This window comes from Ovis aries, chromosome X, assembly GCF_016772045.2.
Source record: "Ovis aries strain OAR_USU_Benz2616 breed Rambouillet chromosome X, ARS-UI_Ramb_v3.0, whole genome shotgun sequence".
NCBI classification, from domain to species: Eukaryota; Metazoa; Chordata; class Mammalia; order Artiodactyla; family Bovidae; genus Ovis; species Ovis aries.
Window position 1 is genome coordinate 121,990,858 of NC_056080.1, and position 27,011 is coordinate 122,017,868.

At 42.7% G+C, this 27,011-nt stretch overlaps 1 protein-coding gene across 1 annotated transcript in view; it reads left to right on the forward strand.

The window, feature by feature from the left end:
* Window positions 1-2,430: 2,430 nt before the first annotated feature.
* The window catches only part of LHFPL1 (LHFPL tetraspan subfamily member 1), a 64,103-nt gene continuing 39,522 nt past the window's right edge, over window positions 2,431-27,011 (forward strand). Inside the window, exons 1-3 of the mRNA XM_027963347.3 lie at window positions 2,431-2,676; window positions 11,677-12,315; window positions 24,959-25,057. Of these exons, the coding sequence (XP_027819148.2) occupies window positions 11,865-12,315; window positions 24,959-25,057 (550 nt within the window). The 5' untranslated portion in view covers window positions 2,431-2,676; window positions 11,677-11,864. The remainder of the gene's footprint in view (window positions 2,677-11,676; window positions 12,316-24,958; window positions 25,058-27,011) is intronic.

Genomic DNA, 27,011 nt, shown 5'->3' on the forward strand with positions numbered 1-27,011 from the left:
CAATTAACATAATATCTCTGTTATAATCTACTGGTATGGATCTAAACCAGTAGTCAGATTTTTTTTTTAATAGCCAGAGTATAAATATTTTAGGCTTTGTGGACCATGAAATCTTTGTCACAACTACTCAACTCTTCAGCTGTAACATGAAAACAGCCATAGATGATACATAAATGAATAAGTTATGTCTGTGTGCCAATAAAACTACAAAAACAGGCAGCCTATTGAATTTGGTGCATGGCACAGGCTCCAGCTTGCTGACCCCTTGTCTAGACTGCAAATGTTGTGGGAGTGTTGATTCTGCTTGGGAAATTCTATTGTACAGAGCAGTGTTTTGCAAACTAAGAATGGGGGTGAATCACCTGTCACCATATTTTATCTTTGCAGGATCTCTTGTTTCATGCTGATCAAAGGCAGGATGTAGGTATTCCCCAGGTCCCTGACCAATACCCATTTTAGTATTATTAAAATATTATATATCACCCTGTCCCTTAAATGACTAATAAGATGTGTTCCCTTCTCAGTCCTTCCCATATGATATTATGGAAGCAGGGCTTTTCAGATGTAAATTTACCAAGAGCTGCAAGATGCCAGCAATTTTTTTTTCCCAAGGTCACTATCACTATCAATTTTTAAATTAAGACCAGGAAACAAAACTTTACTCAATAAATTTGATTATTATTTAGCATACATTTAAGTTTCCATGGTATTCCACTTAAAGGAACTGGAGGCACAGGAAAAAGAGGATTAAAAAAAAGGTAAGTAAAAATTAGCTCTTCTTAGAATTGCAGATAGTGATGTTACCCAAATGTCAGATGTAGCCACTAAGCAAAAGGCAGTCATTATCAATGCATAGCATGGAATCACTATCTTTCTGATGTCAAAATTTTCAGCCATATCTCACGCACAGTGTCTGTTAATATTGACTTAATTTTAATGGGAAAGGGTCAGCATTTCTCTTTATATAGTCCCATATCTGAAGCAGTAGTTCTCGAGAGGGCATGAACAGGAAGATTATAAAACTTATCTTGGGAGTTCATACTACTGAAAGTTTGACATTCAATCTATGGGGTCACCTCTTCCTCCCCCAGAAACTCCCTTAGTAAGCCATTATTACAGATGGGAATGTGGTTTATCAGTGCGCTGGAGCAGGAAAAAAATGGTTAGAAAGTGCTGGTGGAAAGTAGCAAGATAGACAAATGCATACATTCATGAATATAAGGCTATATCACTGATGAAAGACAGGAATGCTGGTGGGAAAAATTTCAACAACTTCGTTAAATACTCAGGCTACAATGAATGTGCTAAACTACTAGTTCATTTGCTCTCATATTCTGAATTATAACAAGACTGATAACCTCCATAGCATTCTGAGAAGGTAAGTGGGCCATTATGGATGGAAAGTTTCTTTGGGTCAGTCTAGTATGCTCTATTAGGGCTTCCCTGGTAGCTCAGATGGTAAAGAACCCACCTTCAATGCAGGAAACCCCAGTTTGATCCCTGGTTCAAGAGGATCCCCTGGAGAAGTGAATGGCTACCCACTCCAATATTCTTGCCTGGAAAATTCCATGGACAGAGGAGCCTGGCGGGCTGCAGTCTATGGGATTGCAAAGAGTCAGACACAACTGGGCAACTAACACACAACAACACAACAGTATGCTCTAGTAAGTTTAGCTAGTTACCATTCCTTCTTCTCACTCATCTTGTTCAGCCAAGTTCCCTGTTCACAAGGCAACTCAGAGGTGAAAGGAGACATATATGCAAAAAGTTGATACAAGGTAGAAGGTAATAAATTTCCTGAAATAAATATAAAGTGCCAGGGACATTAGAGGTGGGAGAAATGACATCAGCTTGGAGCAGAGTGTCAGGCAAAGCTTCATGAATCTCCAGACTTCTCAACTCTTCTCTCAAACATAAAAACAGTCATTGGTGCTTTGGGATATTAAACACTGACTTTTGGTAGTGCTGCTATTATTTTTTGATAGTAGTGTCATTTTTAAAAAAAGTATTATTTAGCCTTTTCAATATGTGATTTTTACTTTTTCAAGGTAAACTTGCGACACCTTGGAGTCATGGATGGCCCTGTTGGAGCACCTTCCCTGTCATATAGTGGAAATCAGTTTGGGGAAAACAGTCTATTCTGTCCTACTCCCTTCAGGCATGTGTCTACTGAGTCATTTCCAGCCATGTAAATCTGCTATGTAATATACATGGTGAGATTATTTAGGGTTTGGGAAGTTAGGGAGAACCTCTATTCCTCGGCAGGCATTTGGGCAGCAGGTGAGGAAGTGAGACAGGTATGCAGTTCAAGTGTGGACATGCCTGCACACGCTCATACACACACACACACACATACACGTGCATGCACACACTCTCACATACTCTCGCACAGCTGACTTGGCATCTGTGAGGATGGAGGTTTGGGATGCTGTGCCAGCTGAGTTACAAGTGCCTGCATGTCTGAGGCTGACTTTGAAGACTCCAGCATGTTTGGAGTTAATTTCCATTAGGTTAGACTCCGCCTCTCTCTCCCAAAGGTAAAGCAAGTTTTTTTCAGGCATCACTGCAAAGAGCAGCTGGAATTCCCATCCCCTCTGACAAGCTGTGAGGAGAAGTTGTTTCTCAGATGTGAGTCCGAAGAGAGGGAACAAGTCAATCAGCCTTCGTGGTCAGAAGGTAAATTTGCAACTTGGGCCAAATACAATGGAAACAGCTGGATAAGAAACGGTTTGCTCTCCCCTTGCTCAGCCCCCCTTCTCCCCTTACTTTCTCAGGCTTCCTGCCCTTTCATCTGACAGCTCAGAGAAGCTGTTTTCTTCCCAAAGGCAAACTGGTTCATTTTTACTTCCTCAAGTCTGTTGTTTGCACAGAGGCTAAGAGGAATCGGGGCTGGATTCCCGTTTCGTGTTGACACGGTGTGAAGACCTAAGAGTTAAATGCTGGTTGGTTTCCCCAGGAGAGTTGGTAACTTGAGGAGAGGAAGTCCGTGTCTCTGGGAGTGGAGGGAAGGATTTTGTTCTGACCTGTCTATAAAAATAAAAGTGGATTGGGTTTGCTGATGTGCTGGGTTGACTTCTTAGACTTGCCAAAATTGGGGTTATGGTACTGAAATGGGGTGCTGGGGTTAAACTGAAATGCAGATGTTGAAGTGAGTTGGACTGAAAGTAAAAGATTGCATTTGCTCAGTAAATATTTGAGTTCCTACTGTGTGCCAAAGCATGATGATTTCCAGAAAAACCTGAAATAGTTTAGCTATAAATCCATTCTTGAAAGGAACACTGGGCCAAATGATTCTGTTTCATGGTAGGAAACAAAGCAGAAAGAAGTCTCATGGTGAGGAGAAGTCACTGAGATACTGGTTAGGGGAGAAAGGGAAGAGGAATAATGTTCTCCTTCTTGAGTGACTCTGAGTCTTCTCTATTACTTAATGGGACGATATTGTCTTCTCTAGTAGATGGGAGAATTACCTATCCTGGTGTTAGGATAACAGCACAGATGATACTTCACTTGAACTCTGTGTCCCATCATCTTCATTTTATAGAGGAAACTCAAACTCAGAGGTTTTAAGTGAGCCTTTCAAGTTCATCTAACTTGTAAGGGGCAGACCTCAGGACCCTATCCCAGATCTGGATTCCAAAATCTGGACTCTTGTCCATGAAGATGCTATTTCTCAATCATTAGTTTCCATCAGAATCAACTGAGGATTTTTGAGAAATGCAAATTCCATAGATTCTAATTTAGTGAATCCTAAAAGGAGGTTGTAATCTACATTTTGGACAAGTACTGATGGTGATTCTGATGCAGAGGTGTTAGGGGACCCCATTTGAAAAACACTCTTCACATGCCAGGCTGCCTCTCATGTCTGCTGAAGGAGGAGAAGCATTCAGTGCACCTTCTTCCTACATTGCTAGATTCATTGAATGGAGGAGGTCAGCTGTGGTGGCATTTTATTCATTACTGGAGGTCATGGGTAGAAGGAGTACTGGGCAACAATACTAGGGCTGGGGATATTAACTTAAAGTTGTAGGGAAATGCTTTACCAGCTAATCCATTGTTGATAGAATTTAACTGCGTCTTGCCAGAGCAGGCTGGTTGGAGTAGTTCCTAACCCATGGAGGGTGTGAGAGAGGTCTCCTAGCTGACCAATTGAACACTAAAGGTGGTGGCACTGGTCCAGGCAAAATAAGACCTGGAAGTGAAGATCTCTGATTGATACCCCACTTTCCAAAGCAAAAGACAGGGAGCTCAATGAGCAGTATTTTATTTTATTTTTACAAAGAAGGGAAAAGCTCATATAAAATTTAGGGAAATCATTCCAATTTCTACCTTTCTAATCTCAGACCCAGGAGAAAGGGAATAGCCCAGGATATAACATGGAGATTCTTTTTATGGGCTTTCCCTGTCTCTCCATGGCCAACGCGATTATTTAGAATTGACCTTCTGGGTTATTGATGACTCGGTTGGTCCTCTCTCGGCACTAACTCCCTGGCTTCCTGCCTCCCAAGATCTTACCTCCTGGTGAACATCTTCACCTCAGGATGGAGAAATGCAAATAAACGAACAAACAAACCCAACACAGGTACTTTTGATAGTCTTCCTACCCCAGATTAAAAGAGGATGGGAGGAGGGAGAAGACTTAGAAAGAATCCACAAGCAAGAAAGCTGAGGATTTGAAAGACAAGATTTAGACCTAAAGTGAGGTCTTTGTAAGCATAGAGTAGAATGGTGGTTGCCAGGGGCTGGAGGAAGGGGGAATGTGTTTCTCAGTAGGCATAAAGTTTCATTTACACAAGGTGAGTAACTTCTAGAGATATTCTGTACAGCTTTGTGCTTGTGGTATAGTGTTGTGCACTTCAAAAATACATTGCAAGGATAGACCTTATGTTATGTTTTCTTAACACACACAAACCCACAAAACAATACAAGGAACTTGTTTTTTCAATTGGTTTATTTAGTTTTACTTGGAGGATAATTGCTTTACAATTTTGTGTTGGTTTCTGCTGTACAGAGCATGAATCAGCTATAAGTATACATGTCTCCTCCCTCTCCAAACTCCCTCCTGCCTCCATCACATAGCACCCCTCTAGGTTGTCACAGAGCACTGGGTTGAGCTCCCTGTGTTATACAGCAACTTCCCATTAGCTATATGTTTTACATACGGTAGTTTATATGTTTCAGTGCTACTCTCTCAATTTGTTCCACCCTCTCCTTACCCTCTATGTCCACAAGTCCACTCTCTAGGTCTGCATCTCTACTCCTGCCCTGCAAATAGGTTCATCAGTACAGTTTTTCTATATTTCATATACACGGGTTAATACATGATATTTTTCTCTTTCTGACTTACTTCACCCTGTATAACAGGCTCTAGGTTCATCCACCTCACTAGAACTGACCCAAATTCATTACAAGGAACTTTTTGAAGATTATGAATATATTCAGTGTCTTGGCTGTGGTGATGGTGCTACAGATGTAGGCATGTGTCCAAACTCATCGAGATAGATAACATTGAATATGTGCAGATTTTCATATATCAAGTATACCTCAATAAACCTTACAAAAAGTGAGGTCTTCAAGTCACCATGATATGAATGGGAAACAAACACAATTCTGGGGGGTAGATAAGTCATGAGATGATTTCAGGCATAGGAGAATCTGGAGAGATGCCCATTGTGGAGATGTATAGAGGAGAAAATTCTGGGGGAACTCAGGTGGCAGAAAATCAGGTGAGAAATACTTGGAAAGTGGTTATAGATTCTTTTTGAGGCTGTGTCTGAAGCAGGTGGCACTTGTGGTAAAGAATCCATCTGCAGTGCAGGAGACCAAGGTTCCATCTCGGGTCGGGAAGATCCCCTGGAAAAGGAAATAGCTACCTATTCCAGTATTCTAGCTTGGAGAATCCCATGGACAGAGGAGCCTGGCGGGCTAGAGTCCTTAGGGTCACACAGAGTTGGACATGACTGAAGTGACTTTGCACGCACTGAAGCAGAAAGATCTAGAATGGTCATGTTGCTTATATACCCAATTTGATACAAGAGCAAGAAATTTTTCTGGAAGTGAAGTGAAGTGAAGTCGCTCAGTTGTGTCCGACTCTTTGCGACCTGATAGACTGTAGCCTACCAGGCTCCTCTGTCCACGGGATTTTCCAGGCAATAGTACTGGAGTGGGTTGCCATTTCCTTCTCCAGGGGATCTTCCCAACCCAGGGCTTGAACCCGGGTCTCCCGCATTGTAGACAGACGCTTTACTGTCTGAGCCACCGGAGTAAGACTCTATTTATGCACTGAAACCATATGCCTATGCTTATTAATTATTTCTTAAAGTCTCAACACTGAGTATGATGAATAGGGCTGGCCAAAAAGTTCTTTCAGGTTTTCTGTAAGCTGTTATGGAAAAAGCTGCACAAACTTTTTGGCCAACCCACTATTTGTTAAAGGGTTGGCTAGTAGGCTATGCACACTGTTTGGGAATGTGAGGAGAAATGCCCGTTCATATTCCCTCGCCAATAACAGTGCCAACAAAGCTGCTTCTCACAAACCAGTCCAAAACCAGTAGTGTTTTGAGTCCTTTTCCATGGAGACTGGGGAGGAGATAAGGTGTTGGTAGAATTTGCTTTATTTTTCTCCACCAAGAAAAATACAAGAGCAATGTTTCCAGTTTCACTGATACTAAGTAAGTGCTCACATATAAGTAGGGACACACAGGAGTGAAAAGTTGAGAACAAATGATTACACGCTCGGGAAGGAGACACCACAGGGAGAGGTAGAGTGCCCATCTTGGGGAGGAAAAGTCCAAAGGCAAGGTACCAGCAGGGCTTCCCCTGTGGTTCAGGTGGTAAAGAATCCTCCTGCCAATGCAAGAGATGCAAGAGACACAGGTTCAATCCCTGGGCTGGGAAGATTCCCTGGAGGAGGGCATGGCAACCCACTCTAGTATTCTTGCCTGGAGAATCCCATGCACAGCAAAGCCTGGTGGGCTATGATCCACGGGGTCACAAGAGTTTGACACAACTGAGCGACTAAGCACAAGATACCAGCAATCTGAGTTAATCTGTGTTGATGAAAGGCTCTTGTCTGGATGACAGTGGCCAATCTGTCCTCCATTTCCTCTGAGGACCTGACCAAAGGAATTGGTCTTAAGTTGGGAGTTGGTGATGGACAGGGAAGCCTGGAGTGCTGAGATTCATGGAGTTGTAAAGAGTCAGACACGACTGAGTGACTGAATTAAATTGAACTGAACTGTATCAGAAAAAGGTTTAAAATGAGACATAAATGATTTATTGACAGCTAGAGTCATCAAGCTACTGAGAAAAACTGTTGAGTCCTCTTTTCTCTAGAGTTCTTTAAAAGCAGTGTAAATGATCATTTGATATGTATGGCTTAGGAGTGTTTCCTGCATCTTGTAGGTTGAAATGACCTCTATCCATGAGTCTATTTTAGAATGACCACAGTATCCTTACTACTAGTCTCTAGTAAGGACAATAAATTTAGAACAGTCTTCATGCTTCCACCCTGGTCATTATAACTTTCTAGCCACACTCACTGCATCTCATACAGCCACTCTCAGAAACAGGCATGTGATCCATTGAGGAGATAGAGCAGCCAAGGGGGAGAGACCATGTGATAAACAAAGAAAGAGGGACAGTAGCCAACCTAGCAATACCTGGTTACTGGACCATTTAGCAGGAGCACCAGGGTGAGTTCTTGGTTTCTGAAATCCAGTGTGGCTGTGTGGTGAGGCCTTCCAGGACTGGGAAACAAAGTGATTGCTACATGAAATATACAAGAGAAGTAAAGTGAAGTATAGCATTGTGTGTGACTTTTATTTATGTGAATGTAAAAGAGACTTGGCTAGCTCCTGGGAATGAACTTGATTGCTTTGGAGGGCTGTCATGAAGGGAGGTTACTCCATGACAGGTGGCAGTAACTCAAAGCATTTGGTTGAATGCATTTCTCTGTGTGAACGTATAACAGTGTACATGCAGACCCCACATGGCCCATTGCCATAGGAGAAGCTGGGCTGGGGCTTATTTTGTGCTCAGAAAATATTGAGCAATGGGATCTTTGACCTCCCTTTTTTGACTGCATGAGGTCAAGCCTATGATTCAGAAAGATTTTACCTTCAGGATATAAAGATTTCATCTCTCCATTATTTAATTCCATGGTCACTTTTCAATTTTTATTGTTTGAGTCCTGGAGAGAGAGCAAGAGAAAATTATCTGTGTCAGTGATTCTCAACCTGCTGTCCATGGATTGTGCTGGCTCACCACACTTCTAGTCCTAGACAGAATGACTAACTCATCCATTTGGGGACTTTCCTATTAATAGTTTCATCCCTGACAATCTCGCATCCCTTAGTCCCAAGTTAACTAGCGTGGTTGGACATCCTAGTTCTAAATGAGATAAGAAGAAAGTTTTTCCTGAAGTTGAAAGTATTTAATTTAAATTCTGAAAGCCAATGAGTTTTTCTAAAGCTAAACATATGTAATTTAAACTGAATTTTGTAATTCCACCTTCCTATCTCTTGGCTTCAAAATGGCATCTTTAAAATGAAATGATGGTAACAGTGGTTGGTAGTCTTATAGTTTTTTAAACAGCCTGACTTGGCATAGATGGTGATTACCTTATATCAGAAGCCCTCCTCCTATTTTAGTATAGTCCAGGTACCACTCACCGATTTAGTCCCTTTCTCTGCCTTATATTCTCTGCCCTTCTATTGGCTTTTGTCCTGGGACTTGCTCTCAGGATGATAAACATTCATGGTGGACATATGGGGTTAGTTCTGACTACAAACTTGAAACATCTAATGCCCTGGTCCTGGTGGTGACATGCTGGGTAGAGAAAGTCGCTTTCCTCCTGCCTTGCCTGTCCTTCCCGTCTGATTTTTTTCATCATCCTTAAACAGATTTGCCATTGTGGGTGGGAAACCATGGAGGCTTTTCATCAAAACACTTTTGGGGAGATGAGGAAGAATATGGGGAGGGTGAAGTGAGAGGTGAGAAATGATGGTGCTGCCATTTGAGTCACTGTGTAAATTTGGGCAAGTTCCTTAGCTTTCTTTTTAAAATTTATTTTTAATTGGAGAAAAATTACTTTACAGTGTTGGTTTCTGCCATACAAAATGCAAAACAGCAGTAACTATACATATACCCCCTCCCTCTGGAGCCTCCCTCCCCTCCCCACATCCCACACTTCTGGGTAATCACAGAGGACCAGGCTGGACTACAGTAGCTTCCCACTAGTTATCTACTTTACACGGGATAGTGTATATATGTCAGTGCTACTTTCTCCATTCATCTTGCTCTCCTTCCCCCACTGTGTCCGCAAGTCTACTCTCCATCTGCATCTCCATTCTTTCCCTGCAAATGGGTTCATCAGTACCATTTTTCTAGATTCCATATTTGCTCGTTTGTAAACCAGGGGGTACTACCTTTCTTACCAACCTGAGGAGATTGTTTGGCAGAGCACATGAAACAATGGTCTTGGAAGGGAATATGATGGTGCACCCAGCCGCTGTTTATCAGCTTGTTTCCTCTCATCCTCTGGCCTGGGCTTCTTCACCAGGAAGTGATCTCATAAAAGAGAGCTGCTTGCATTTTCCATAATCTTACATGCTCTAATATAGCAAGCAGAGGCATTACCTCATTGCGGCCAAGCATACCTGCTTTCTAACAGCAATTACTCAAGACTAGTTTCACTTCTCCTGTTGGCTTTCAACCCTGCATCACATCTTTCTTTCATTCCCCCAACTCTCAGGCACAAAGCCTCATTCCCTGGGGCCCAGCTCAGGGCACTTTCTTCCCAAGCCCTAACATTCCAAAGTAAACACCTGCAATTTATAGTCTCTGCTCCCTTCCTGCGCAAAACACACAGCACACAATATATCTGTATTGGGAGGGGAATTGTGGTGAAGCAAGAAAAGAGCATTATACTAAGAATTGGATAACTGGACTCTGATCCAACCAGGGTACTTCACTAGTTCTTTACTCTTGAGGAAATCATTTCCTCTCTGTATTTCCATTTGTAAAGTGATAGAGGAGGAGGGTGGTTTGCACTGTGGAGTACAACAGTACAGGCTTAGGCATTTGTAGATTGGATTTCTTTTTCCAGTCTGGCTGCTTGCTAGCTTCTCCATGATTTGGGGGAAATCACTACCCACTTACAAGGCCACACCTCCCCATATGTAAAAAAAAAAAAAAAAAAAAAAAAGGTTGAGTTAGGTGATTCATCAAGATTTCTGCCAGCCTAGAAACTGGATGCTTCTCTAGAATGGGTTTCATTAAACATACTTGGATGGCAGTGCCTGCTTCATGCCAGACATTGTTTGATGATAGTTGTGACACGGCTCATGGCTGGGCAAGATTCTTGAGACCCTGAGTACAACTGCTACTTGTTTCTGGCCATGTCTCAACTGGCAAGATGGTGACCCCAAGGACAGTTCCTATAATTTCCCTGCCTTTGGTCCCCTACCCCCCTCTCCCTTTTCCCACCACCTGTAACTTTAAGCAGTGGTGATGAATCATGAAGAAGTTTCTGAAACAGATTCCACCATCTGTTTGCTGGAGATGTTCACAGTGCTGTCAGCAGGCTGCAGTGTGGTCTTTGGCTGCTTTCATCAAGAAACAGGCCAGAAAGCAATGGCAGATGAATGTAGTTGGGAGGGAAGCAGTTGATTTTTGACAGTGGGGTCTGTGAAAGCCATTTGTGAGCTGGGCTGAGGAGATTAGATCTAAAAAGGCACTCAGCGTCTTGAATCTGAGATGACTTGTTCCAAAAGGCATTTTGAAAGGCCCTTACAGCTCGAGATCTATGTTCCTGCGGCCAGGCAGGGGGAACCAGATCTGTTTCAGAGAGAGAAGTTTTCATGATTATATTCAGCAAAGGACTGGGCAGCTCTTCTTAGTAGACAGTTTAGTGTTAAACAACTCTCACTGTTTGGGAAGGTGCCTCCCATTTTGTTCTTGGGGAAAAGTGACTGAACAGAGCTCACTCAGTGATGAACATAGGGAATGAGACTAGGTGCCCCTTATTTTATTTACCCATTTCAACCTAACTGATGCAACACTGAGAAAGCCCAAGTTAATGCTCTCTTGGATATCTCTTGGTCAAATGGGCACATGCTTTAACTCCAAGGTGAGTGCTCCTTCCATCTTTTCCCTTGGAGTATGGGCAGGCGCTGTGAGTGATCTTCCTTCTTCCTTCATTCTCTGAAAGCACCTTGGTTCCTGGCCCTCTTGAGGCAGTACCTCCTTCCAGGCCTCAGGTAAACAAGGTCATTCCATCAGAAACTGGGGGCTCTCTGGAGAGCCTAGGTTTGATTCAGGCCTCCCTCGTATCCCTTGTTCCAAGCTAGATGTCAAGAACTAAAAGCTGTCTGTTTGGGTTGCATTGGGCTTCCCAGGTGATGCTAGCGGTAAAGAACCTGCTTGCCAATGCAGGAGATGTAAGAGATGTGGGTTAAATCCCTGGATTGGGAGGATCCCCTGGAGGAGGGCATGGCAAACCACTCCAGTATTCTTGCCTGGAGAATCACACGGACAGAGGAGCCTGGAGGGCTATAATCCATAGTGTCACAAAGGGTTGGTCACAACTGAAATGACTTAGCATTCACACACTCAGGCAGGCTGCATTGGAGTAGATGGAACAGTGACTAATTCACTTCTGTGGTTCTTCCATTGCAGCCTAGAGATCATAGAAGTCTGAACCAGGTGGAAGGAAGGGAAGATTGGAAAAGTGGTGGAGAGCAGAATCCCATAGGGACCCAAATGGTCCTCAAGACAATAACCTTATCCAGAAGTAAGGGCCAAGAAGCACATGACTGAGCCCTGGGGCTGGCCAGGCAGATGAAAACTAGGCTGGTGGAGCCTACATGACAACTTTCTGCATTTGGTGCTGTGAATCGACTCATCTCCCCATCCCCACCGAGAAACCTGGGATGATGAGGAGCAGCCTGACCCTCGTGGGGACCCTCTGGGCCTTCCTGTCCCTTGTTACCGCCGTGGCCAGTTCTACCAGTTACTTCCTGCCTTATTGGCTCTTTGGATCTCAGCTGGGGAAGCCAGTGTCATTCAGCACATTCCGGAGGTGCAATTACCCTGTGAGGGGAGAGGGGCAGAGTCTGATCATGGTTGAAGAGTGTGGGCGCTATGCCAGCTTCAGTGCCATCCCCAGCCTGGCCTGGCAGATGTGCACGGTGGTGACAGGTGCTGGCTGTGCTCTGCTGCTCCTGGTGGCACTGGCTGCTGTCCTGGGCTGCTGCATGGAAGAACTCATCTCCAGAATGATGGGACGTTGCATGGGAGCTGCACAGTTCGTGGGAGGTAAGACTGTGTGGCTGAGATTGGAGAGGTTGGGGAGCTTTGCAGGGGTGGGCATAGTGGGCGTGTTGCCTTACAGGGAAATCCACTCTGAGCTTCTCCTCTTTGTCCAACTCTAAGGCTGTGAATGGGCTAACGCTGTGAATAGGCTTCCCTGGTGACTCAGATGGTAAAGAATCTGCCTGCCAATGCAGGAGACATAGGTTCAATCCCTGAGTTGGGAAGATCCTCTGCAGAAGGAAATGGCAGTCCACTCCAGTATTCTTGCCTGGGGAATCCCATGGACAGAGGAGCCTGGGGTGCTATAGTCCAGGGGGTCACAAAGAATCAGACATGACTTGGCAACTGGACAACAACAACAAGGCTCTGAATGGGGACTCCTTTGAAATACCTGGTCTGGGACTCCCCAAAGTGCAATCTACATCAGGGTTTTATTCACAGCAAGATTGGCTAGTAGGCAGAATTGATATCTGGTTTTTTGGCCCTGATTTTCATCGCGTTCTTTTGCCTGCAGAGTGCCTATTTAACAGTATTATCCAGGTCTGCTTTGCAGAGGAAGCAACTCTAGTATACTACTAGTATGGTATACAACTCTATACTCTAGTATTACAGTTCCCAAATAAACTTGAACTCTAAGATCCCTGATCACTGGTAGTTATCTGAGGACCGTGATCTCATTAACACATACACAAAGATGCTAATTACTGAATGAGTTTAATATGCAGTCCTCACCAAAAAAATACACCTCTAATAGTGAAATGCTAGCTACCAGGCAGATTGCAGTTGACCGCTTATCTGGCAACATCTAAGGCTAGCCCTGACTGGTAGCCATCAACAATCTATCTAGGTTTCCTCTGGCCCCGACTCACTCTACTTATCTTTTCCTTCATTCAGTCTGCCTCTAAATTTAGTGCAGGAGACCTGGGATGCTGCAGTGTGTGGATGGGCTAAGAAAGAACAAAATGCAAAAATGGCAGACAGTAGGAAAGCAATGGGAGTGGTTTCATTTGAACTGAGAAGAAAAAGGCAAGTTTAGACACAGGCAAATATGTGTGTGAATATATGAGCTATTTTTCACACCTGGATGGGGAAATGGAAAAAAGTGCTGGTAGAATCTATGGCTGAAGTTTGTTGTTGTTCCTGAAGTTGTAGAATTCCTATTCATTATAACTGTCATCTCCATTAGCAGCACAGTGTGGGTGACTGGAGCCAGGAAACTTCGATCCCACTTCTGGCTCTTTCACTAAGTTGCCCTGTGGTTTTTAGCAAATGACTGACCTCTCTCATGTTCACTTCCTTTCTTTCCTTGAATTGGTTCATTGGCAAGATAGCCCAGATCCTAATTTTCTTCTTCTCTCCGATGACTGCATTCAAGTGGTCTTGGGGTGCAATGATAGTGATGAGCTAAGACAGTGCTTCTCATCAGGGACTGACTTGTTACACCCTTCACCCCCCACCCCCACCAGAAGACATTTAGTAATGTCTTTGAAACATTTATGGCTATCACATGTTCGGGAGGGTGTTACTGACAATCAGTGGATAAAGGTGAGGGATGCTGTTAAATATACCACAATGCATAAGAATAAAACAGTTGCCTACTCCCCCAAATAAAGAAATATCTGGTCCCAAATGTCAATAGTGCCGAGGTTGAGAAACCCTAAGCTAAGATATGATTTCCTTGCCTTCTTATGAAAAGTACCGGATTCTCTTTTGTGCCAGTTAACGTGATGTTTTCTGTTTCCCTCTTTCCTTAGACTCATTGTAAAAATTTTAAATTTGAATTAACATTCTAATCTAATGAACTAATCCATAAACTGAGTGGGCAAGAACTTTAACTGAGTGGCAGATGTCATGCAGAGGCAACAGAAACATCAGTATAAGTTTCATCTCATATGATTCTGCCATTTTATATTCCCCATTGGCTATTGCTCATAAGAACACAGTCACAGTGTTTACGCTTAGATGAAGATCTTTAAAACTCAAGAATAAAATGCCATTTGACAGTAGTCATGGAAAGAATTAAGACCCAAGGTGTGCTACAAGGTTTCTCTCTGGGCAAGGGAATAATATTGGACAGATGGCTGAATTTCCACAACTTCCCCATCCGTAATACCAGCCAACGAAGAGTCATTTTCATTTCCTTTTTAGAAACTGGAGCCTGTCAAGGTTACATCAGATGTGAAGGAATGGTAAAGCCTGCTTGAATGTATCATATTTTCTAGGCATCCCTTGGCATACAACCATTATCCAAGGTTCTTCAGGGATCTTGTGCCTCACTCCTCAGAGATGGGCACTGTTAGTGGCAGAAAGCCAAACCTGAAGAGTGTTTTGAGCTACACGGATAAAAGACATAAGAGAAAGAGCTGTGGGGGTTAAGTTGAAGCCTGTTGTTCAACTGAGGGAAATTGATTTCATTGCTCCAGGCCGGACTGCTTCTCAGCAGCTAGTGCATTAACCAAAATATATCAGGGGGAGGAGCCCATTTGTTTCAGGTTTGGTTTATCTCTGCCAGACCTCAAACCACTGAAGAGATGGAGTATCCATTAAGAACTACTCCCTCCCCTCTGCCTGACTTTTGTTCCCCAGTTTGGCGGCTGTCCACAGAGATGAGTGGTGGGAAGTGGGAGAGACAGGAAGAAATAAAGAACTGCTGGCCTGAGTCAGATTCAGCAAGGTGACCTGATGGGGCCCTTGGGTCCTATTTGCTCCACCTGCAGCCAATCCAGCTGGACAAGTGTAGGGTCCAGAGAGCCTTCCACTGGGACCTTCATGCCCTCCTCTAACCAGGGAAGGAAACATCTGGTTAGGAGATTATTTCAACCCCGGGGATGCTGAGGTTTCCAACCAGCTGGCCCCTGATCCCAGAGAATAAGGTCATTATTTACATTCCCCTGTGTATACACATGCAAGATGCTTGTGAATTATCCTCTACCTTCAGTGAGAGCTAACTGAAGAAGAAATAGGTGAGAAGTAAATATAAAGAAGTCTTGGCAGGAAAAAGTGTAAGATCTTGGATCAGGTTACTTGAGGGAGGCCAAGAATCTTTCTAGAGCAGGGAATGTATCAGAATCACCTGGAGTGCTTAAAAAAATTGGTTTCTCTCTCACTCTTTCCCATACTGATATACATAGCAACAGGTGGAAGGCTACATGTTTTTTAAAAAAATTTCCCCAGTGACCCTGATGTGTGTGCTGTGTTCCCTTTCCCCAACCCAAGTGAGAACTACCACTCTGGACTTTTTTGTTTTGGTTTAGTTAAACAGATAGAATTCAACAAACCCAGACAGGCGCTAATGTTTTGCTCCATGTAAGATCCTAATGCTACATGCTTCAAGCTGAATGAAAATTGCCACTGGAGACAGATCACTGAGAATGTGATTCAAGGAAAGGGTGGTGTTTTCTAAAAACCATTATCTTCTCTGCAAACCAAGCATTTCCTGAAAAGTCTTCCAAGCTGTCATCAGTCATCATTTAACTTATCTTTACCATGTTGAGCAAGGATTATAAAAGTGGCTTTCTGTTTGGGAAATGGTATTTAAAGAAGTTAACCTATTAACAAAGACTCATGTGGAAGATTTGAAGCAGAGCAGAGAATGTGGTCCAGGCCTTCTGACTCTCAGCCCTGGGCTTTATGCACTGGTGTCATTGATTTTTCTTTATCTCTTTTTTAAAATATAAATTTATTTATTTTAATTGGAGGTTAATTACTTTACAATATTGTGTTGGTTTTGCCATACATCAACATGAATCCGCCACGGGTATACATGTGTTCCCCATCCTGAACCCCTTTCCCACCTCCCTCCCCATACCATCCCTCTGGGTCATCCCAGTGCGCCAGCCCTAAGCTGTATCACGCATGGAACCTGGACTGGTGATTCATTTCATATATGATATTATACATGTTTCAATGCCATTCTCCCAAATCATCCCACCCTCTTCTTCTCCCACAGAGTCCAAAAGACTGTTCTATACATCTATGTCTCTTTGCTGTCTCACATACAGGGTTATCATTACCATCTTTCTACATTCCATATATATGCATTAGTATACTGTATTGGTGTTTTTCTTTCTGGCTTACTTCACTCTGTATAATAGGCTCCAGTTTCATCCACCTTATTAGGACTGATTCAAATGTATTCTTTTTAATGGCTGTTTAATCTCTTTAGAGAGGAAGTTCTATCACAGTGTTTCTCAGAGTGGTCCTTGAAGCGCTTGTATAAGAATTTCTTGGTGTGCTTATTAAATGCGGATTCCTTAGTGCCTTCCTAAACTTCGGAAAGAGATGGGAATATCAGACCACCTGACCTGACTCTTGAGAAACCTATATGCAGGTCAGGAAGCAACAGTTAGAACTGGACATGGAACAACAGACTGGTTCCAAATACGAAAAGGAGTACATCAAAGCTGTATACTGTCACCCTGCTTATTTAACTTCTATGAAGAGTACATCATGAGAAACTCTGGGCTGGAAGAAGCACAGGCTGGAATCAAGATTACCAGGAGAAATATCAATAACCTCAGATGTGCAGATGACACCACCCTTATGGCAGAAAGTGAAGAGGAACTAAAAAGCCTCTTGATGAAAGTGAAAGAGGAGAGTGAAAAAGTTGGCTTAAAGCTCAACATTCAGAAAACTAAGATCATAGCATCTGATCCCATTACTTCATGGCAAATAGATGAGGAAACAGTGGAAACAGTGTCAGGCTTTATTTCTGGGGGCTCCAAAATCTGCATCTCCAAAATGCAGATGGTGACTGCAGCCATGAAATTAAAAGACACTTACTCCTTGGAAGGAAAGTTATGACCAACCTAGACAGCATATTAAAAAGCAGAGATATTACTTTGCCAACAAAAGTCCATCTAGCCAAGGCTATGGTTTTTCCAGTGGTCATGTATGAATGTGACAGTTAGACTGTGAAGAAAGCTGAACGTCAAAGAACTGATGCTTTTGAACTGTGGTGTTGGAGAAGACTCTTGAGAGTCCCTTGGACTGCAAGGAGATCCAACCAGTCCATCCTAAAGGAGACCAGTCCTGGGTGTTCATTGGAAGGAATGATGCTGAGGCTAGAACTCCAATACTTTGGCCACCTCATGAGAAGTGTTGACCCATTGAAAAAGACCCTGATGCTGGGAGGGATTGTGGGCAGGAGGAGAAGGGGATGAGAGGATGAGATGGCTGGATGACATCACCGAGTCAATGCACATGAGTCTGAGTGAACTCCGGGGGTTGGTGATGGACAGAGAGGCCTGCTGTGCTGCAGTTCATGGGGTCGCAAAGAGTCAGACACGACTGAGTGACTGAAGTGAACTGAAACCTCCCAAATAAGAGCTGATGCCTGGCACTCTGGATTCTACATAGCCTCTCAGGCTGACTTATTTATTTTTGAAAGTATAGTATAAAATATTTCAGATATATGCATCATAAGGCTTAAGGAATAGACTATTACTGATGTTGTTGAAGTCTTCATACCCTGATCGTATTCCCTTGTCTCCATAGCAAAGGTAACTACTCACATCCATATATGTATTACTACAGGAAAAACCATAGCTTTGACTAGATGGACCTTTGCTGGCAAAGTAATGTCTCTGCTGTTTAATATGCTGTATAGGTTGGTAATAGCTATTCTTTCAAGGAGGAAGCATCTTTTAATTTCATGTCTGCAGTCACCATCTGCAGTAATTTTGGAGCCCCCCCCCCCCCCAAATAAAGCCCCTCACTGTCTCCATTGTTTCCACATCTATTTGCCATGAAATGATGGGACTGGTGGAGAAGGAAATGGCAACCCACTCCAGTATTCTTGCCTGGAGAATCCTGTGGACAGAGGAGCCTTGTGGGCTGCTGTCCATAGGGTCACACGGGGTCGGACATGACTGAAGTGACTTGGCATGCATGCATGCATGGTGGAACTGGATGCCATGATCTTAGTTTTCTGAATGTTGAATATTAAACCAGCTTTTTCACTCTCCTCTTTCAATTTCATCTAAAAGCTCTTGAGTTCTTCTTCACTTTCTGCCATAATGGTGGTGTCATCTGCATATCTGAGGTTATTGATATTTCTCCCAGCAATCTTAATTCCAGCTTGTGCTTCATCTAGCCCAGCATTTCGCATGACGTACTCTACATATAAGTTAAATGAGCAGGGTGACAATATACAGCCTTGACGTACTCCTCTCCTTATTTGGAACCAGTCTGTTGTTCCATGTCCAGTTCTAACTGTTGCTTCTTGATCTGCATACAGATTTCTCAAGAGTCAGGTCAGATGGTCTGGTATTCCCATCTCTTGAAGAATTTTCCAGTTTGTTGTGATTCACATAATCAAAGGCTTTGGTGTAGTCAATAAAGCAGAAATAGATGCTTTTCTGGAACTCTCTTACTTTTCTGATGATCCAATGGATGCTAGCAATTTGATCTCTCATTCCTCTGCTTTCTCTAAACCCAGCTTAAACATCTGGAAGTTCACAGTTCACATACTGCTGAAGCCTGGCTTGGAGAATTTTGAGCATTACTTTGCTAGTGTGTGAGATGAGTGCAATTGTGTGGTAGTTTGAGCATTCTTTGGCATTACCTTTCTTTGGGATTGGAATGAAAACTGACCTTTTCGAGTCCTGTGGCCACTGCTGAATTTTCCAAATTGCTGGTATATTGAGTGCAGCACTTTCACAGCATCATCTTTCAAGATTTGAAATAGCTCAACTGGAATTCCATCACCTCCAATAGCTTTGTTCGTAATGATGCTTCCTACAGCCCACTTGAGTTTGGATTCCAGGATGTTTGGCTCTAGGTGAGTGATCACACCATCATGGTTATTTGAGCCATGAAGATCTTTTTCGTATAGTTCTTCTGTGTATTCTTGCCACCTCTTCTTAATATCTTCTGCTTCTGTTAGGTCCATACCATTTCTGTCCTTTATTGTGCCCATCTTTGCATGAAATATTCCCTTGGTATCTCTAATTTTCTTGAAGTGATCTCTGGTCTTTCCCATTCTATTGTTTTCCTCTATTTCATTACATTGATCACTGAGGAAGGCTTTCTTATCTCTCCTTGTTGTTCTTAGGAACTCTGCATTTAGATGGGTATATCTTTCCTTTTCTCCTTTGCCTTTAATTTCTCTTTTTTGCTCAGCTATTTGTAAGGCCTCCTCAGACAACCATTTTGCCTCTTTGCATTTCTTTTTCTTGGGGATAGTTTTGATCCCTGCCTCCTGTACACTGTCATGAACCTCCGTCCATATTTCTTCAGTCACTCTGTCTATTAGATCTAATCTCTTGAATCTATTTCTCACTTCCACTGTATAATCATAAGGGCTATGATTTAGGTCATACCTGAGTGGCTTATTGGTTTTCCCTACTTTATTCAATTTAAATCTGAATTTGGCAATAAGGAGTTCATCATCAGAGCCACAGTCAGCTCCCAGTCTTGTTTTTTGCTGACTATAGAGCTTCTTCATCTTTGGCTGTAAGGAATATAATCAATTTGATTTCGATATTGACTGTCTGGTGATGTCCATGTGTAGAGTTTTCTCTTGTGTTGTTGCAAGAGGGTGTTTTCTGTAACCAGTGCATTCTCTTGTCAAAACTCTGTTAGCCTTTGACGTGTTTCGTTTTGTACTCCAAGGCCAAATTTACCTGTTACTCCAGGTATCTCTTGACTTCCTACTTTTGCATTCCAGTCCCCTATAATGAAAAGGACATCTTTTTTGACTGTTAGTTCTAGAAGATCTCCTGCGTCTTCACAGAACCTTTCAACAATGAGGATAAATGACCCTGTGACTTTGTTTTTAAAATAATTTGTCTCCTTGGACATCTTTATCCATCTATGATCAAATGTGATATAATCCTCTGACACAAGTGCAATGAAGTATGCACTTGTATGTCACAAGTTCATGACGGATGTTTACAACCTATTGTGCTCACCTGTCTGAAAGGCAGGAGGGAGAATGGGGGATGGGAGGGGTGGTAGGGCAGGTTGAGAAGAGCATGTGGCCACCTGCACTGGGGTAGAACACATACCTGGCAGATTCCTACTTTCTGACTTGGTGCCGGAGAAAAATTGCAAGAAAACAACTCCAAGCAGGTGACTTTTCAATCAAGCCTTGTTCTGCTTTTGACTTTTCAACTGTTATGAGGACAAAAATGTGAGGAAGAAATTAGCATGGTGAATATAAGTAGAAAGTGAAGGAAAAGCCAGAGGGAGAGGCTGCTGTTTAATAATAGTAATAAATCTTTATTGAGCACATTCTATATGCCTGGCAGCTTTATGAGTACTACTTTTTGAAACAGCCCTGTAAGTTACAGTACTATTATTCCTATTTTAAAGATGAGGTAACTGAGGCACAGAGAAATTAAGTAACTTGCCAAAGTCACACAACCTCTAGGGGGAAGAGCTGGAATTTGAAATTAGGTCTTGGGACTACAGAACCCAATCTCTTTCTCTTTCTCTTTTTCCCCAGCTTCATTGAAATGCAATTGACATAACATTGTGTGTTAGGTGTACAATACACTGATTTGATGCACGTATGCATTGTGAAAGGATTATCACAATAAGGTTAGAGAACACATAAATCGCCTCACATAATTGTTTTGTGGTGAGATCATTTAAGATCTACTCTCTGCGATGAACATTGGGGTACATGTGTCTCTTTCAATTCTGGTTTCCTCGGTGTGTATGCCCAGAAGTGGGATTGCTGGGTCATAAGGTAGTTCTATTTGCAATTTTTTAAGGAATCTCCACACTGTTCTCCATAGTGGCTGTACTAGTTTGCATTCCCACCAACACTGTAGGAGGGTTCCCTTTTCTCCACACCCTCTCCAGCATTTATTGCTTGCAGATTTTTGGATTGCAGCCATTCTGACTGGTGTGAAGTGGTACCTCATTGTGGTTTTGATTTGCATTTCTCTAATAATGAGTGATGTTGAGCATCTTTTCATGTGTTTGTTAGCCATCCGTATGTCTTCTTTGGAGAAATGTCTATTTAGTTCTTTGGCCCATTTTTTGATTGGGTCGTTTATTTTTCTGGAGTTGAGCTGCATAAGTTGCTTGTATATTTTTGAGATGAGTTGTTTGTCAGTTGCTTCACCTAGATGTCCATCAGCAGATGAATGGATAAGAAAGCTGTGGTACATATACACAATGGAGTATTACTCAGCCGTTAAAAAGAATTCATTTGAATCAGTTCTGTTGAGATGGATGAAACTGGAGCCGATTATACAGAGCGAAGTAAGCCAGAAAGAAAAACACCAATACAGTATACTAACACATATATATGGAATTTAGGAAGATGGCAATGACGACCCTGTATGCAAGACAGGGAAAGAGACACAGATGTGTATAACGGACTTTTGGACTCAGAGGGAGAGGGAGAGGGTGGGATGATTTGGGAGAATGCCATTCTAACATGTATACTATCATGTGAATTGAATCGCCAGTCTATGTCTGACGCAGGATGCAGCATGCTTGGGGCTGGTGCATGGGGATGACCCAGAAAGATGTTATGGGGAGGGAGGTGGGAGGGGGGTTCATGTTTGGGAATGCATGTAAGAATTAAAGATTTTAAAATTTAAAAAAAAATAATAAGATCTACTCTCTTAGCAACTTTCAAATATATAATATTGTATTGTTCTCTTAAGCCGTCGTGCTGTTTCTCTGAATCTTAATGCCTATAAGATTCCGAGTGCCTACTATAGATGCTGTTGCCAAAAAGTGATCATTTCTGGACACCTGTCTCTAGAAGAATAACACTTCTAAGGATCTCTCTTATTAGTAAGAAAAGCATTGCCAGCAACTGGCTCTGCGAGCTTAAGTAAATTGCTTTCCCTCTCTGGGTCTCAGCACCCACATCTGTAGTGGAGAGGGACTGGAGTAGATACTCTCCAAAGGCCTTTCCTTCTCTGAAATTCTGTAGCTGTATTGAGTGTCTAGGATGACCTCTCATCTCTACCATGGAGATCCTTTCAGAAGGCTCCCCCCTTGGGAAGTGGGAGCAAAGGAAGCTGTCTGTTAGATAGGCAGAGCATACTCTGACACAGGCACATTTATTGAGCACTTATTACATACCAGGTAATAAGTAGGTAACAAGGATACATAGTTGAAGAGAAATATGATACCTGCCTTCAAGGGATGCACAGTCCAGTAATAAAAGCAGGTGGCAGTTTTAAGGGCTTATATCACAGAATATTCTGATCACAGAAGTAAGCACAGGGTATTTCTGGAGCAGAGGGAAGGAATATGTAACTTTGCTTGGGGTAGGCACTGGGGATGGTGAGGAAAGGTTTCCTGGAAAAGGTAATCTGTGACTTGAACTTCTCAGCATGGTAAAGTCTAAGGAGCAGGAGGGCTGGAGAAGGTGGAAGGTTTCTCCAGCCATGTCGGGAAAGGCATTTAGCTAACACAGGCCCCTGCTTGAAAAGTCAACAGCTCATGCCCATCCCAGAGATCTGAGTGTGGAGGCTGGAATACAGAACTGCTATTCTTTTACAGACATATGTTTTTTTCTTCCTGCTCTGTGTGGAAAAGCTCATTTTTCGTTAACTCTTCTCTCAAACGGTAGACACTGAAAGCAGGGAAAGGCTGAGGTTTCGTTTCCAATTCTGTCCTTAACCCATTGTGTACACTCTGGGATCACATACTTTGGTGCATACCTCTTCATATCATATGATTTCAGTTTATCTGTAGCAAGAAAAAAAATGAGTACTGTTCCATTGCCACTGGATAAATTCCAGAGCCTAGAAAAGTCTTTTGCGTGACCAGTTTCATTTCCTTTAAGACTATCAGACAGATAAGAATGTCTTCTAATTTTAAGCATTCCACTGAAGGGAATTTCTAACCTTAATTGGTCATTCTTTTTAGTTTCTAAACCCTCTCTCACCATCAGAAAGTTCCTTCTGTTTTCCTATTTAAACTCTTCTTGTTTTTTCTTTAGGTTCATATCTTTTTCTCTGGCCTCACTGAATATTGAGAACAGCTCATGTTGCCATCAGAGAAGGCGATGACACCCCACTCCAGTACTCTTGCCTGGAAAATCCCATGGACGGAGCAGCCTGGGAGGCTGCAGTCCATGGGGTGGCGAAGAGTTGGACACAACTAAGTTACTGCAGTTTCATTTTTCACTTTCCTGCATTGGAGAAGGAAATGGCAACCCACTCCAGTGTTCTTGCCTGGAGAATCCCAGGGACGGGGGAGTCTGGTGGGCTGCCGTCTGTGGGATCGCACAGAGTCGGACACGACTGAAGCGACTTAGCAGCAGCAGCAGACTATGTTAGGTTCTGCATCCACACTTGTGGTAGGTGACCATCCCATGACCTGTGGTGTAGCACTCAAGTATAGTGTTCTTGTATTTAGACTCTCTTGGTTGTAAGTAGCAGAGACTCGAGTTCTCCAGTGAAAAGGGGGATTTATTATAACATAAGAAAAGTGGAACTGGAAAGCCACTGACAAGGACTGAATTCCCTAACTCTTTCAGGAACAGTATGGAGTTTCCCTTCATGCTGTATCTGATTTCTGCCACTGTGTTCTCTTCTTTTACCAATCAGTTTGCTCATCTTGCCCAGAACTGATGTCTATTCATAACTTTGGATTGAACTTGGCTTCAGCTTGACACAGACTTGATTTTACCTCCCGGTGTTTTTCCCTATCTTCTGCTCCATCTGCTAACTAGCACGTTTCTGTGTTCCTTGATTAAAATTTCCAGAGACAAGAATCTGGCCCAGCTATTCTCTTCAGAGCATGATATACCACCCATTACTGGCCAGCCAGCGAGTTTGGTTGCTCCTGTGTCAGATGCCAACGCTTAGTCCAATTCACGATCACCAAAGGCAAGGGGAAGTGGGTCACAGGTTACAAAATGTAAACCTAGGCAGCAAACAAGAGCTGTATTTGACACAAATGTCCTTAAAAGGCAGTGCCAACAAGTAGACCCAGATTTATATCTCTGGTCAGAACAGTAAGGTTATCACTAAGATTGCACAGAGTTGCCCTCTAATAAATAAATGACAGATGAAGAGAAGGGGCAGAATGAGAGATGAAGGCAAGGGGCACAGTGGAAGGTTTTGGAAGCTAAAGAAAGTAGGAATGCTTAGCATGAAGCTGGAATGGTCTCTCAGAAGTGTTTCTGGAGGAGGGAATGTGGTCCCCTGCTCACCAGTAGAAGCCTACATAACGTGTATACTTTGTGTAGATCTCAGTCTGCCAACTGATTTCAAGTTACAGAAATCATGACCTGTCTTCAACTAGTAGGGACTGACCTGATTCTTAGAAAAGGCTGAATTGTAGGGACAAGTAGCTGTCTCTACCTTGTTGTTCTTTGTAAATCAGACCAAGATAGAAGAGGACTCTGGTTAGAGAGGCCAACTCAGCTTTGTGAATCATTGTCAAAAACATTTTGGCTGTTAAATGTACATTGGTTGGTCTCAATCCCCAATACTGTCCTTTTTTATGAGTTGGCCCCTTTACTGTCTGTTGCAGCTCACCACCCATGACACAGTAAAGACATCCTGTTGAGTTGATAGTGTCATAGATATCTAGGGTAAAAGAGGAAAGGTAAACTCTGAGTGAAAGAGGCTGAATTTGAGCTGAGCTAATCCAGAGGGGATGTTGGGATGACAGAGGCTTGTTGTATTTTTTTCTGCCTGTGTGTATTTTTTTTTTCCAGGACTGCTGATAAGCTCAGGCTGTGCATTATACCCCTTAGGATGGAATAGCCCGGAGATAATGCAAACATGTGGGAATGTCTCCAATCAATTTCAGTTAGGTAAGATGGTTTGTGCAAGATGGCAGTGACGGGGAATCAGTTTCTCAAAGTGGTCTTAGAGGGGCCTGTACTTACTAGTGGTGCTTGCCTGAGTCTCTCATTGTGTTAGCTTGTGGGAAGTGGTATCTTGCTCAGCCTCATGTGGCCTTGATAATTTACAAGGACTGAACACAAATTCTGCTTCTTAAATGATGTCTTACCACACCCTTATGTACCTTTACCCAGACTGATTTTCTCCCTGTCTACAGAGAGCTTCCCTGGTGACTCAGATGGTAAAGAATTTGCCTGCAGTGCAGGAGACCTGGGTTTGATCCCTGGGTCCAGAACATCCCCTAGAGAAGGAAATGGCAGCTTACTCCAGTATTCTTGTCTGGAGAATCCCATGGACAGAGGAGCTTAGTGGGCCACAGTCCATGGGTTCGCAAGGAGATAGACATGACTGAGTGACTAACAGTTTCAGTTTTATCTACAGAGGGATTCTAAATGCTTAGAGACTGCAGATCTGTCATCCTTTGAATAAGTCCTAGACTCTATTAATATTTCTTTCTAGGCAACTATTTTCCAAATACAAATCAATAGTGTCTCTTCTCACTCTCCACTGAGCATATAACAAGATGTAATTTGTTTTATATCATGCATTAGGAACCTAAGTTAAACACTGGGAACTGTTACTGTCATTTTTACATTGTTACTGGCATGTTAATGACAAGAGGTGTTAAATATTAAAATGGGTGACAGAAATAACTTTGGACTCTTCTGTGGTTGCCAACTTCTCTGAGAATGGCTTAAGTTCATTATTGTGAACTGGGGATAGATTAGCCTCTACCTGGAAGATTTCAAAATACTTGTCCAAACTACCAGGATGGAATGTCTAGGTTTCCTTGAGTATTTTCAATTGTAGTAGAGGATTTTGGAACAATGAGGCCACCCATTCGCTGTAGCTTATGCTCCCACACTTCCCTTTTCTCTCTGTTGCCTCAGACTGTTTTTTGAGCCTTACCTGACTCAGTTTTGGAGGGAGGTGTTTACTGTACAAACATAAGGAAAGGGCTGTAGAGAATATGTCACAAAATGAAGACCCTAGCGTGCATGTCCAGTGTTCCTGGCTCAGGGTAGGGCTGACTGGTAAACACAATGATTCTACCATAGGTGAAGGAAGGAGTAAAGAAATTCCAAAAGAAACTTTGGGGGCAGGGACTGAAGAAAAAAGAAACAAGACACTGATGCTGCTAACCAGGGTAGAGAAAGCTGAAGATTTAGCACACATCTCCTACTGGGTTCTTACTCCTATAATTCTACTTTAAAAAAAAAATAATGGCTTTCACAGAACATTTTTAGGGCAGTGAAACTATTCTGTCAGACTGAGTATCTACTATAATGGTGGACACACCCAGGTGGCTCAGTGGTAAAGAATCCATCTGCCAATGCAGGAGACGCAGGTTCAATCTCTGGGTTGGGAAGATCCCCTGGAGAAGGAAATGGCAACCCACTCCAAGATTCTTCCTGGAGAATCCCATGGACAGAGGAGCCTGGTGGGCTAAAGTCCATGGGATTGCAAAGAGTTGGACACAACTGAGTGACTAAGCACCTTTGTCCAAGCATATTGAATGTATGATACCACGAGTGATTTGTAATATACCCTATGGACTTTGGGTGGTTATGATGTGTCAATGTTGATTCATCAATTGTAAACAATTTTCCACTCCATTGTGGGATGTTGACAGTGAGGGTGGTCGGGGGTGTGTGGGACAGGGTGCAAAGGAGAAATCTCTGTAACTGTCTGCTCAACTTTGCTGTGAACCTAAGACTGCTCTAAAAAGTCAGGTTTATTTTTTTAACTGAAAAAAAGTAACAGTTTTATTTATATAAAATTTGCATAGTATAAAATTTGCCCTTTTAAAGTGTACAATTAGTGGGTTTTATTATATTCACATGGTTGTACAATCATCACTAA